Below are 15,221 nucleotides of genomic sequence, written 5' to 3' on the forward strand. Positions count from 1 at the left end.
CTCCCTGTGTCTGCAGGAGCCAGTAGGCCCTATTTGGAGAAACTTTGGTGCTATAGTGTCTCCTCTCTCTCTCCAAAAAAGAATTTTTCAATCCCTAGTGACAAAAAAAAATTCAAAACGAAAGCATATATTTGTATATGTATGTATATATATGTACATACATATATGTACTCTTTTCAAATAATAGAAATTTGTACACAGTTGTATATCTGTAATAGATAAATAGTTCAAAACTTCCAAATTGGCGGGTGGAGACATATCTCATCCTGATAAAATACCACCTTGAATTCCTCAATCCCCCAAGACTATAAGTGAATTCCCTAAAAGCACCTAATACCAGAGCTGAACAGTTGGATATCTATCTCTCTCATTTTCTCTGTCCTACCCTCTCGTTCACTTTCATAAAAAGTAAATAAAATCATTTAAAAATAAAAACAAAAGTCCCTCAAAAGGCACATGGTTAAGCAAATACTGAGGCGTGTGTTCAAGCAATGAAATATTACTAGGCGATAAAGGCATAGAGTAATCAGACACACAATTTGATAGGTGCCAAGAACATTAAATCAAGCAGGGACAGTCAGTCTCAAGAAGTAATATACGAATAGTTTCATTCGTGTAACATTATCAAAATGAAACCAATAGAGAGTAACATATTTGTGGTTTCCAGGTGATGTAGAGGAATCTATAAAGGAACGCATGAGGGAAATCACTGATATGATAAGATAGTTCGATATCTTGCTTGAAATGGTGATCACACAAACATGCATTTATGACAAAATGACAGAACTAACCATACATGTGCAAATGTCAGTCTGGTGGTCCTGATATTGTACTATGATTATATAAGAGACAACCCTGGGGAAGAAAGACCAAACTAGAGTTATTTGGGGCCTCTGTTCTGTCCTATCTGTATAATTCTCTGTGAGTCTATAATTACGATAAGACAAAAAGATTAAAAATACAAAATAAAACATACTGTATGACTTAAAATATAATTCAAAATTATATCATTAATCCTTTGGGAGGAAGTGAACTAGTTCACCATATGGTTTCCTATATATAAAGAGCTGGACTTCCTGCATTTACAGAAATACCTTTGGGCCTGCATATCCTTGCTAATCTAGGCTATATTTTAAGACCTGGACAGAGAAAAGTCTGTTTGCATATAAAGAGATCTAAGTTTCAACTCAACATCCAGTTGTTTAAGAAGTTTACCAGTTGTTTAATTGTAATTAAAAATTTAATGCATATTGTCAACTTCAGTTTATCATCTTTAAAGTGGAGACAAGAAATAATTTTGTCTACTAATGTGATGAAGATAAAATAAAATGCATGTGCTTATTTTGCCAACATTATTCTGTTTCAGTTTTAGAATTAAATTTGTGTATGCTTGGAAAAACTGTAATCTTTCCATAGAATGATGATTATAGTCTACCTTTACAATTAGTTATGTCAAGAAAGACCTCTAAATACTTGTTTATTTCTAATTCAGAAATTGTATTAAATGAGTGAACAAATATCACCAAAATTGTGCTGGAACGTAAGTCGGTAACTGTGTATATTCCTTCCCAAAATCAGTTAAAACAGATATTAAAGAAAAAGAGATGCTGTAATAAAGAACGAATTGCAAAATTTTAGGCACTTGTGTGGGATTTATGTATGTGCATATTTAGAGAACTAAGAGATGTCATGCAGTAAAGAATGCACAGTACATGAAATCATATCGTTAAGTTTCCGAATCAGTACTCTACGTCCTCCTTTTATTTGCCTTTTCCTTCTTCCAAGATTGAGCTGAAAAAGAGTGGCTTTTTTTCTCTCTTTCTTTCTTCCTTCCTTTTTCTAAAACCAGGATTTTATGTCCAAAGAGTTTCATTTCTCCCTGCAGAGTCTTTCTTTCTTTTTTTTCTTTTTATTTAATCTAGAAACATAGAGGGAGAGAGAGGTACAGAGAAATAAAGAGAAAAAAGGCACAGTGTGGAAGAGTCCAAAAGAAATAGAGAAGCAGAAAGACACGGAGAAGGAGAGACAAAGAGATATCACAATATCACTCCACCACTCACTTGTTGAATCTACAGGGGAACCATCTCTCACTACTCCTGGGTAGTATTCCTATCAAAATAAATCATAATATATATTGCACGTGTCATTAAAAAAACCTAATAAATTTGCATAAATAAACCATAGCTAATAAATTTGCATAAATTCTGTTTTGGAGCTATTTTCATATACTGTTCTTCAAATTAAACATGTGCAATCTATACCCAAATCTAACAGCATAACGAAGGGACCCTTAACAAATATTTTTGTTATAATATACCAACAGATATGCCACTTATATAAAAAGTCAATTTTACAAAGCACAAGAACTGTTGTAAAGATTCCAGTTCGAGACCCGGGTTCCCCAACTGCATGGGGGCCGCTTCACAAGCAGTGAAGCAGGTCTGCAGGTGTCTTTTCTCTCTCCCTCCCTATCTTCCCCTTCTCTCTCAATTTCTCTCTGTTCTATCCAACAACAACGACAGCAATACAACAAGAAGGGCAACAAGGGCAACAAGAGCAGATCCTTGTGCTTTGCTAGACGTGTGCTTAACCCGCTGTGCTACCACCCAACTCCCCCAAGCAACTTTTAAAGGAGGGTTTGGCGGTATATCAAAACATGGCCATTAGTCTCTTTGCACAGCCATTATGCTATCTGCCCCACCCCAGGCAACTTTGAAGCTATAGTCTGAGAACTCTGGTAGTGGGAATTGCATGGAATTGTACTCCTGTTACCTTTTTTTTTTAATCTTTATTTATTGGATAGAGACAGCCAGAAATCAGGAGGGAGGGGGGTGATGGAGAGGGACAGAGAGACACTTGCAGCCCTGCTTCACCACTCATAAAGCTTTCCCCATGCAGGTGGGGACTGGGGGCTCGAACCTGGGTCCTTATGCATTATAATACATGTGCTCAACCAGGTGCGCCACCACCTGGCCCCCACTCTTGTTATCTTATAATCTTGTTATTCATTATCAAATCACAAACTTAAAAAAAATACAAAAGGAGGTCGGGCAGTAGCGCAGCAAGTTGTACCAGCATAAGGATCCTGGTTTGAGCTCCCAGCTCCCCACCTGCTGGGGAGTTGCTTCACAAGTGAAGCAGGTCTGCAGGTGTCTATCTTTCTTTCCCTCTCTCTGTCTTCCCCTTCTCTCTCATATTCTCTCTGTCCTATCCAACAACAGTGACATCAACAATAACAATAATAATAATAACTATAACAATAAAACAAGGGGAACAAAAGGGAAAATAAATAATAAAAAAATTTTAAAAAGAATACAAAAAGTAGATAGAGAATTCCAAGTAGAAATATTCATGAAACAGCAGAAGCACCTTCAGGGAATACACAGCAGTCAGTCTATTTGTGAAAAAAATCTGTTTTAGAAAAATTATTTACATGCTTCCATGCCAAGGATCATGAGCTTAATTAGTTAAATAATGCAGAAGACATGAAGATTTCTGTTGTTCAGAATGTACTGCAATAGCAAGTAGGTTAATGCCTTGTGTAACATCCTACTGTAGAAGGTAGATTGTCTTAAAAAATCAATTGATTGAAAATTAATGTATGTATGACATTTCTGGATTTCCTGTAGCCAGTCTATAAGTCAAGCCTAAGCACCACTGATCAGAAGATTAAATGGCTCAAGTGATCAAAGAATGATGGATTCAGTGGCAGATGTTCCTACTGTCTACTTCCCGGCAGCACACGTTTGATGACTTTCTGCCTTCTCTATAATGATGAGAAGAGAGTTCTTCCAGCAATAATCTACAAATTAAGAAAAACTCATTCAACTTGTCAAAAAATTAAATGGTTGAACATCCTTAAGTATCTAGCCAGATATTTTATGAATACTCTCCAAAGAGTGAGTGATTTTTCATTGCCTTTTTCCTTTCTCCATTCTAGAAAAAAATAATAATCTCACAAGTTAAATGTGTTTGCATGTGTATATATATATATAATACGCCTTACATACATATATAAAGTCAAAATTATTATGCAAAGGGAGATACCTGATTATGAAGAAGTGAAAACAATCTTATGGATTGAGGAAGAAAGGTTTTTGACTTGGTGAAAACTTTGTCTTTTACTTCTTCCTGGATAACTAATAAGTAGGTAAGTTACACCTTAAATCTGAGCCTGACTGAAATAGGAGTATAAAATAAGCTTTAAGCTTAAACATGGTTAATTGAATCTAGTGTATAAAAAGAAAGGAAATGGAGCCTCTGCTTTATAAAATATTGGTTGTCAGGAAACTCATGATGCATTTTTGCATAGAAAAATACATGACTTGTGAGTCAGGGGGTAGCAGAGCGGGTTAAGCACACGTGGCACAAAGTGCAAGGACCAGTGTAAGGATCCCGGTTGGAGCCTCCGGCTCCCCACCTGCAGGGGAGTCGTTTCACAAGCGGTGAAGCAGGTCTGCAAGTGTCTTTCTCTCCCCATCTCTGTCTTCCCCTCCTCTCTCCATTTCTCTCTGTCCTATACAACAACAATTATAGCAATAACAACAATAAAACAAGGGCAACAAAAGGGAATAAATAATATTAAAAAAGAAAAATACATGACTTTTCTGACAGCCCAATATTAAAGGATATTGCATCCTATGCTTGAAGTACATATGGATATTATAATTTCAGTTTAGATATTTATAGGCTGATTAGTGATACTCCTTTACTTTTAAGAAATAGTGTCCTTCAATACAGGAGAACTTGGACATCTTTTGTCCATTGTATATACTGAAATTTTACAAAGAACAGCAGCAATAACAAAAAATCATCGTTCTGAGTCTATCAAAATTTCAACACACAAACTACAGTATTCCTTATTAAAAGACCTTGGATATTCTATTAGGTGTCAACAAGTGAGCAAAGTATGTTTAGCCCAATTTGTATGTAGATTTCAGTTGAAAGACTCCTTTAATGATCTTATTTAATCTTTATTATATCTCTCTTAACTGCTGCCCTTATTTATATGTTTACACAATGACTTCTGAACACTATCAGGAAGTTTAAAAAGGGAAAGTTAGTTCAGCATAAATGTTAAGTAAATGCTGGGGCTGGGAGATGGCTTATCCAGTAGGTCACACATGTGAGCTCCTGGCCACCACATGAGACATATGCAGAGGGGCAGGCGGCTTCACATGTGGTGAAGTGATATTGTGGTATCTTCTCTCTCTCTCTCTCTCTCCTTCTCTATGTCTCTCACCTTTTGACCTTTTGACTAAAAATAAAAAAGGAAACAAACAATCTGCAAGGGGAGGAGAAACTATGCAGTTGTGCAAATCAAGCAATAACCCTAGTAGCAAAAATAAACAAAATGATATTAGTGAACATTTATAAACAGTCAGATATTGTCAGGAAAACAATAGCAAGACAAAGGCTTTAAATGTGAGAGAAACTGATAATTTAATTATTTAATGTTTATTTATCTCTATGTTGTTAAATACTTGGCTACAGTCTCTGTAAGAAAAAATATCTCACTGCTATAGCTAGTTATGTTGTGGTATATATACACAATGGAATACTATTCAGCTATTAAAATGGTAAATTCACCTTCTTTACCTCATCCTGGATGGAGCTTGAAGGAATCATATTAAGTGAGGTAAGCCAGAAAGGGAAAGATGAATATGGGATGATCTCACTCATTGACAGTAGTTGAAAAATAAGAATGGAAGGGAAAACATAAAGCAGAACTTGGACTGGGTTTGGTGTATTGCACCAAAGTAAAAGAATCTGTGGCAGGAGTGGGGGCGGTGTTCAGGTCCTGGAACATAATGGCAGAGGAGGACCTAGGTGGGGGATTCGAGTGTTATGAGGAAAACTGAGAAATGTTACACATGTACCAACGACTGTATTCTACTGTTGACTATAAACCATTAATACCAAATAAAGAAAATTTAAAAAAAAACTTAGCTTCAGCAAAGAAAATCTGCAAAGCCTCATTTAACTGATGCTAAGAAGGCTATATGTTCTTATACTGTAGTGTTAAATACTCTTTATCACAAAAAAGAAAGAAAATGATCTTTCAATTTAGGTAATACATTTAGCTTATTCATGTTTATTATACTATTCAAAATAATTCTAGCTAATATAAGTACATGAAACAATGAATTTCAAACTGGTATTAACTTTTCAGACAAAAAAAATTATCTTACTTGTAAAGACTTGCTAAACTCTTAATATATAGAAACCATTACTTAGGCAGATGTTCCTTGGACTATTAGTCACTTAGTATTCTAAGGCAACAGAAGAAATTGCATTTATGACATAAGATCATGAGATGTGACTAGCAAGTAATATGACTGATTCGTTAACAAGCCTACTAAAAACTAACTATTCAAATGAGCATTGTATTTCTAAGATGCCACTCTGGGAGATCAGGAACATTTCAGTGGTGTTGCTATTCCTCAAAACATTTCAAAGTTCTCTTCAAGAATGCTCTCAGGAATAATTTATGAACCATACAAAACTCAGGCTCATTGCTTTATAAATTGCACCTCATATAGCAGTAACTGGAGACAAAGCAGAATTGAAAAATACAAAGTTCTCTTTTCTTTATAAAAAGAAACTTAAATTACAAAGTACTTATTTTGAAAATAAACTACTTTTCTAAGTCTATTATAAAAATATAGAAAGTTGTAAAAGTAGTAATAATAGTTACCCTTCCTTTCCTATTGTATGTGAATAGGAGTATAATTGGAGTGATAATCAGAACAGTAAATGAATGAACTGTCTCCCTCAACTAATCACACACTCTTGTTGCTGCTATTCATTTTCCTTAACCTCTGCTAGTCCTTGGACACCCCTGATCAATCTCATTTTTATCCCAAAAAGGCACAGTACTCTTAAAAGATATTCCATATTGCTCTCTTCTGTTGACTTGCTTTATCTTCTTCCCCAGTTAAAATGAGTGTTATTCTACTAAACATGCAAGTTACTAAAATATTTAAATATATACTAAGATAATAAATAGGTAAACCCTTAGTTTTTTGCTGTTTTCCTGGGCAAGTTTCCTTGCTAGGCTAAATCCCACACATTCAACTACCATTGCTACCCAAATACCAAGGCTCCTTCCTCACTATTGATTCATACTCACCACTTCAGAGGCATGTAAGCAAGCTACTAAACCTGAGTCTTAGTTTCCTCTTGGGCAATTTGAGATAACAACACAGCAATCTCATAGAATAGGCAGATTGTTCAAAGAGCTTCTAATACATGCTAAGAGTCATACTGTTTTAACTACTATTGTCTATCCCCTAAATTCTTCAAGCTACCCTTACTGGGAATCATACAGTCAATTCAACATACAGAACAATCATTCAAACAAGCAAACAAACAAAAATCTGTGAACACTGTGTAGCAGTGCAACACAATGAAACAGTATGTTTATTCTTAAAATTACACAACTGTGTCCAAATTAAATTAGTGTTTGTTTTTCTTCTGCCTTTTATAGTAAAGTGTAGACAGTAATAGTTTTCTTAGGTCAACAGAGGCTCCCTATGGATTTAAAAACTCTGCTAGTCTTTGATGAGGAGGTGAAAGGCTGTGAATTTATCTCATTAAAAAGTTAATAAAACTGTGTCTAGCAAACACTCCCCATATTTGTCAATTTTCTTTTGCATATTAACTTCCACAAACTTGCTTTTCTTTTGTTATTACCAAGACCACTAGTGGAAATACCATTCTCTGACTGGTCAGTTTGGATCTATTCCTTTAGTCTTTTCTGTCCTATCTCTTCTGCATAGGCACTTTACAACTGCTATTTGCTTTCCCATCTCTTGTACTTGCATTTGTCCAACCTTATGTCACCTCCTTCTTGAACCACCACAGTTTCTAACCCGCCTATCTGACTTTATGCTCACACAGATTCAATTCATTACACACACACTCTCATCACATTCACTTTTCAAAATTACAAATTTCTTATCATATGATTAAGATAGTACATTCCAATATCACCCATCATATCTTACATAATGTAAGCACTTAAAAAATGTCCACTCAACCTATCTTGCAAACTCTATTGATTATGTGAATGCAACACTCTGTATAAGAGTCGAAAACTTTATCTTTACTGTATCTCTGTTAGATGTCAAATAAAGAGAAATAAAGTAAAATAAACCTAGAGATAGCACTACCTATCTTTTCTTGTATAGCTTCATTTAGTTTTACACAATGAGCTTGTAAGAAAGACACCATCTCCATTCTAGAGCCAAGAAACTTTGAGAAATCAAGGTTAATGTCCTACAGGAAGATACAACTGGAATAGGAATTCACTTCTCTGGCCCTGAAGTATCTGTCTGTTTTATTCCAGCAGAAGTTCCTTGAGTGAATTAGTTTCTTCTTGATACTATAACAAATTGCCACACAGAGAGTGGATTATCTCTTATTATTTTTTAAAGGCTGGTTGACTATATGAGAAGTCAGAGCATTGCTCTTCTCTGGCCTATGTGGTTCAGAGGCTCAAATTCAGGGCCTCACACTTGCAAGTCCTACTTTGTCCACTGAGTCACCTCCACAGTCACTCAAACTTAGTGGTTTAGTGAAAACAGAGACACTGTCCAGAAGTCCGAATCAGTCTCTTTGTCCCAAAGTCAAGAGAGACTTTGTGAGCCTGACTGATTTTTGGAAGCTGTGAAGAGAGCTTGTCCTATTTATTCAGCTACGTTCACTACTTAAGTGTTGGCTCCTTTCTCTCATTACCCCAGCCTCTTGTTTCTATCATTGTCTATCCTACTACTGACTTAACCCTGCTACCTCATTTCACACAAACACCCTTGCAATTACAATGAACCCAACTATAATGATCTAAGATAATTAACACCCTTTTGCCATACAGGGTAATCTAGTCACAGGTTCTATCAACAGAAATTAAAGCAAGAAAATTTTGGGGATAGTTATTTATTACATTAGGTATGAACTCTGATGATAAGATCTGGATTTCCTGAGACTAAAAGCTGGTGATACTTAGATGTCCCAAAAATGCTTATATGGGGTCTGGGTGGTGACGCACCTAGCTGAGTGCACATGTCACAATGCACAAGGACCGAGGTTCGAGACTCCAGTACCATCTGCATGGGAAAAGATTTGCGAGTGGTAAAGTGTCTCTCTATGTTTGTTCTTTTCTATCTTCCCTATTCCTCTTGATTTCTCTCTGTTTCTATCCAATAAATAAACAAAATATAAAAAATAAAAATAAAATAAAAATAGAAAAGAAACATCTCTGAAGAATGCTTATATGTGACAATCATTTTTTTTCAAACTGTATTGTTCACACGACAGAAACATTCAGAGTAAGATGACTATTTACATGCTTATCTTGTCAATTATTCTAAACTTTAATTTGAGAACTAAAATTTAATTCTCAGATTTTCCTTAATAATTAATTTTTGAATTAATGCATGTTGTGAAAAGGTTTATGGGGAAAACATCCTTGCAAATGTACTGAACTCAAAGCAGAAATTTCAATTTTTGCTTAAGTGTTTTAATGTGAAACAAGGCTGCTTCTAGAACATACTTTATAATTTATAGAGTACATGTGTCTTGTTTTGTTTTTACCAAAAGGGTCTTTACATTTTGGCAGTTGATGTTTTCATATTGTATACTATGTTCAAGTGCACAGGATAAAGTTAGTGCTTCATTATCCTCCTCAACAAAACAAAAAGTCTAAATATGTCTAACATGCAGTTTTTCATGTCATGAGAACATTAGTTAATGGTGCTTGAATTAACCAAATGAAATGAGTTAATTGATGATATCCCTTCTTAATGATACACTGACTTTTTAGGCCATCTCTTCTATTTCTGTCAGTCTCATTAGCCCAAGGCCACTTGCATAGTAGGTTCCCTCTGGCTTGTCAATAGATCAACTAAATGGGGAATCATCAACACCAAGTCTGAGTAAAGGAGGCTTTCTGACACCTTTCTTTACTTCCACCCTGAAAATAACCTGTTTGCAGGGATGTTTAATTTACATGGAGGGTCATAAATTATATACTAGTAGAACTTTACTACCATAGAAATTTAGTCTATTGAGAGAAAAGTTTGATGAACTACAGGGTTACATGTACCAGGAACTGATTACTAATACAGAGTACCAATAGGTGACTTCTATTTATCTAAATATATTCAAGCACCATTACCTAAAACCTTGGCAATGCATAAAGAAACACTGGTATCAAATGTCATAAGGTTTGCGGTCAAGATAAAGAGAAATACATATCACTGCTCTTTAGAGAGTGTACATTTTTTTAAAAAGAAGATTCAAACTTTGTAAACATTTTAGTCCATGAATAAAACTGTAAAAAATACATCAACATATATAGTTGTTGAAGGTGAATCTATTAAAGGTATGCTTCCTGAAAAATGAAGAAAACAAAATGATCTTTCAAACAGATTAAAGATCTAAGGTAAAAAATATATATATATATGTGTGTGTGTGTGTGTGTGTGTGTGTGTGTGTGTACATATATATACATATATATATGGATAGCTCTGTTTATTGTACCTCATGTAAACAATGAATCTCTTGAAAACAGGTATATATGAACTTTAGTAATCACATTTTCAAATGGAATTTATTTCAGTTATACCAGACTCTGAAAAATGTCACATTTATTCAGAGCTATTTGTTACTTAGAAGTTTAAGTGTTTTGACCAGTGAAAAGTTAACAGGAAAATGAGAAGAAGAAAAAAAAAAGCTGAGAATAGCATGATTTAAAGAATGCCAATATTTATAACCCGGGGAGCGGTATTTGCATACTAATTGTAATGTTCCTGCTGTCACATTACCTTCAGCTTGAAGATCAGTCAGAAAGAGAAATTCGGCATCATCTGTGACAGTCAGACAGTGGAACGAAAAATGCCAGTGAAGTGAGTTGCTGTTTAAAGCTATTTTTATCTCAGAAGATGTATAAATGAAACACTTGAGTCTTCATTAGTCTGGATGTTTTGTTTCCTTCATTTATGATAAATATGCTAATTGTTGTCTCTCTTCCTGATTTATTTTCTTCTCCTTTCTCTATTCATTTCTTCTGCTTCTATAAAACATGTCGGCAATTTATGACTTGCTTTTGCAGTTAATTCTCTATAGTTGCCATGATGAAGTTTGCAAAGTGGAGAAAAACTACTGAGCTCTATTTTCAAAATGATTGAATGATATATTTAGAGATAAAAATAACATATATAAATCTTGCAAAAAATATTTATTATCTCATTACTTGTTGAGAAATATGAAAATATATATTAAATGTTGGGTAAGGAAGCAGCTGTCGCTTCCCCAGCACATGGACTCCTTGCTTGAATTTCTCATTCTCCAGCACACTGCTAATTGAGTGTGAACAGCTAAGTTGTTGGATTCCACATTTTTAAATGCAATACAACTGGTTCTAGCTGGCACAATTAGCAAGATAACTGGTAGCTTTCATGCAGTTCCCATCTGGCCTGGCTCTTCTCTGGACACATAATATGGGGACTGCTGGCCTTGATGGCACTTGCTTAATGAAGGAAACAGAAAGGAAATTATCCAAAACCCCATGAAATACCAAGAGCAATTTTGGCTTCAGACACGTGGTGAGTTTTCATGACAAATCATACACATAAAAAGTTATTCTGATTGTGCATCCCAATTTTATAGGAAATATACACAAATGCTCTGTTAAGGTTACAACTATAATTCAGACAGAAGAGGAAAATAGAGAAAGAATGAATTGACCATTCAATTAGCTAAAACGCCAAGCACAACTGAACCACATCATTACATTTTAAAGTATATTCCTCTTTCTACTACGACTAGTGTTTCTTTCTCAATAGTTACATTGTTGGTTGTTTTTGTTGGGGTTGCTCTTTTTATTGTTGTTGTTATTGCTCTTATTGTTGTTGGATAGGACAGAGAAAATCTAGAGAGGAGGGGAAGACAGAGAGGAGGAGAGAAAGATAGACACCTGCAAACCTGCTTCACCGCTTGTGAAGCAACTCCCCTGCAGGTGGGGAGTCGGGGGCTTGAACCAGGATCCTTAAGCTGGTCCTTGAGCTTCATGCCATGTGCACTTAACCCAAAGAGCTACTGCCTGGCCCCTTCCCTGATGGATGTTTTATAACACAAAATGTATTTCTTATGCCTAATAAAATATCTAATTTTCACTTAATAATGTACAAATTTGAAGAATCTCTATATTCTTGAAATGGACAATTGCCATGATTTGACTATTATTCAAAGAGAATATCTGTACAAGTTTCAATAAGAGTTTATTGCAGAAAAATCAGCTTTAAAATATTTAATGAAAGTATCCCAAAACATGCAGAAGCATATATGCTTTGACTCATCCATTCTAGGAAGAGCTGTGCCAATAAAGAGAGTTTAAGTTAAAAGCAATTATACCTATACTTATATTCTGGCAACCCACTAACACATAAACTACTGTACCAGTAGTTAGCTTCATGGTCTGTTATTTATTTATTTATTTATTTATTGGTAGCAGGGGATTTAAAACACACTTTATTTATTTATTTATTGGTAGCAGGGGATTTAAAACACACTTTGCCAAATTCAAGGTTAAATGAGGTCAATGGCATGGCATGTTTAGCACATGCAGTAGAGATTAAAAATTCAACACACTGCTGTGGATTTGGTACTTACAAATATTGTCATACAGTTTCTTTCTATATGGCAATGAGTTATTCCTCCAAAGCATTAAAAATATATATTCAGTACTAAATTTAACTTGCAAATTAATGTTATTTCTTCAAGTAGTAGCATTTCATGTTAACTTCTGAAAAGTAGGTACTGCCAACCTATAGATGCTAGCAGAGTCAAAAATCAAATCTTTAAGTCAATAGTTGAGAACATAGTGTGCTGGGAGCTGGGCATGAGGATCCCAATTCCAGCCCCTGGTTCCCCACCTGCAGGGGAGTCGCTTCACAGGTGGTGAAGCAGGTCTGCAGGTGTCTAACTTTCTCTCCCCCTCTCTGTCTTCCCCTCCTCTCTCCATTTCTCTCTGTCCCATCCAACAATGATGGCATCAATAACAACAATAATAACTACAATAAAAAAACAAGGGCAACAAAAAGGGAAAATAAATAAATATTTTTTAAAAATTAAACAAAAAAGAAAATAGTGTGCTGACAGCATTCCAGAGATTATCACATGTCAGTGAGGGATGATTTCTGAGTTGAATCTCCTATACAGCAGCGCTAGTATTTGGTGGTCTTGAAGAATGCTAGAATATTCGAGAGCCTCTAATTGACTGATCTCTTGTACTCCATCTACAGTGTATCTATAATAGTCTAATGAATCCTACACACTGAGAACAACGAGATTTTCCTTCTGTCCTAGGATCTATACCATCTCCCAGACTTTGGTTTGCTCTTTCTGTTTTCATTGTTTTCCTTTATTAGTGATGGTAAGAATAACTACAATGTATTTTAACACTTGCATTTCCAAAAGACTCCATTATATCCAATAAATTCTTTGCTGAATAGTCCCCTTGGTCTAATCCAGTGTTGGCCCTACCTGAAGATCATGCATGCCTGGCACTGAGACTTTCCAGAATAGGTGTTGCCACGTCCCTCTGACAATACTTCCAGACTTGAGAGTGAGATTACTGTATTTTACTCCCCATAGATACGTTTCCATTATCACTCTGAAAACCACTGTCTAGTCTTGGAAGTTTTTTCCTTACTTCCTTTGTTTCACTGTTTTTGTTTGATCCTCCATCACAATGGTAAAACTCCATGGTCACAGTTAAGACTCAAAAGTACTCTCTGTCTTATTTATTGACATTCATTTCACAGGTTAGTAACTTTTAATTACTCAGGTTAGTAGCTTTTAATTTGAATCCTGAACAGCCACCACGTTTCCAGCTATATAGATAGACAAAATGCTCAAACACATACACTAGGCCTGACCATATACCTTAACACTATATGACAGATTTTTATGACTTATGTGAAATATAATGCAAGCTTATCTAAGTGGCAAGCTTGAAAGTCCAGGAAATTTCTTTAATGAAAATTAAAACTAGGATTTCATTCTCCTTGCATGAAAGATGGAAGTTTAACAGCCCAATTCTCTCAAAACACCCCATGGAGTTACAGAAAAGTTGGTATTGCCAAGATTTAGTTAATCAAGAGATGAAGGGAAACCAATTGCCTGCCCCTGAGAAAGAATACTTAAGGCAGGGAATGTAGATAACAGAAGACCTCAAAGGGAATCTTTTGTGAGGGCAACTAATATTTACCAAACAACTGCACCAGCAGAAGATAATGCCATCAACTCTAACGCAGATGAGGAAAAAAAAAGTGTAGCAAATTATAGGGAGTGGTAGAATATAAAGTAAAAATGAAGAGACTACTTCAAATGAACAACTTTAAGGTTAGTCATCTTGATATGTAAATGTAAGATTTTATAAGAATGCCTTGATATAAGTCTCTGTTTTATGATCCATCACTTTAATAGAAAGTTTTTAATTAGACCATCCTTTTCTAGAACCAAAGTCATTTGCTCATCACAGCTATAGAATCATAAGAATTTTTTTTAACTTGGGTAGCAGATGTGTTTTGTGGATGGAGGACTGCTTCATCATGCTCTTTGCTTATTAAAGGCAATAATACAAGACATATTTGCATGTTCTAAAATTTATATCTTAAGCCTGATTTATTATTTCTACATCACATCCCCAAAAGTATACCTTCTTCAGAAGACTTAAGTCCATAAATTTGTTTACTCCTTTGGAAAAGATATTATTCTGTGATGACAGATTCCTAGATTTACATAAATCAGCACAGAGCTGGAAGCATACCAGTCCAAAAAGAAATAGAGGCTGCCTCAGAGTGGAGCAAAGACTTCTTAAAATGCCATAAATAAACATTTTCAAGATCACCACATGTTAGAAATCCTTAATCAAAACTTTCAACAGCATTTTTTAAGATGCATAATTATGAAATGAACATTTCATAGGGACTGTAAAGTTAGAAAATAGTTCATTCATCACTACTGCTATAATGCTAAGTTTTTCAGGAACAGAGTATGCCACATAAATTATCAATTTAAATATTTATAGTTGAGAAGAGATTCACAATTACTCCACAGAACCATGAGTGATAGCTCTCTTGTGCCTTTATTAGAATTCAAGAACCTGTGTATATTATTTAAGCTGTCAGCTAGATTAATAATAATTTGCAAGTCTC

General features: G+C 35.0%; 1 protein-coding gene across 1 annotated transcript in view; it reads left to right on the top strand.

Moving 5' to 3' along the window:
• Positions 1-15,221, top strand: part of RGS21 (regulator of G protein signaling 21) — a 50,933-nt gene that overhangs the window by 15,509 nt on the left and 20,203 nt on the right. The window contains exon 2 of the mRNA XM_007539749.1: positions 10,833-10,907. Within this exon, the coding sequence (XP_007539811.1) occupies positions 10,897-10,907 (11 nt within the window). The 5' untranslated portion in view covers positions 10,833-10,896. The remainder of the gene's footprint in view (positions 1-10,832; positions 10,908-15,221) is intronic.

Source organism: Erinaceus europaeus, chromosome 19, assembly GCF_950295315.1.
Source record: "Erinaceus europaeus chromosome 19, mEriEur2.1, whole genome shotgun sequence".
Lineage (NCBI taxonomy): Eukaryota > Metazoa > Chordata > Mammalia > Eulipotyphla > Erinaceidae > Erinaceus > Erinaceus europaeus.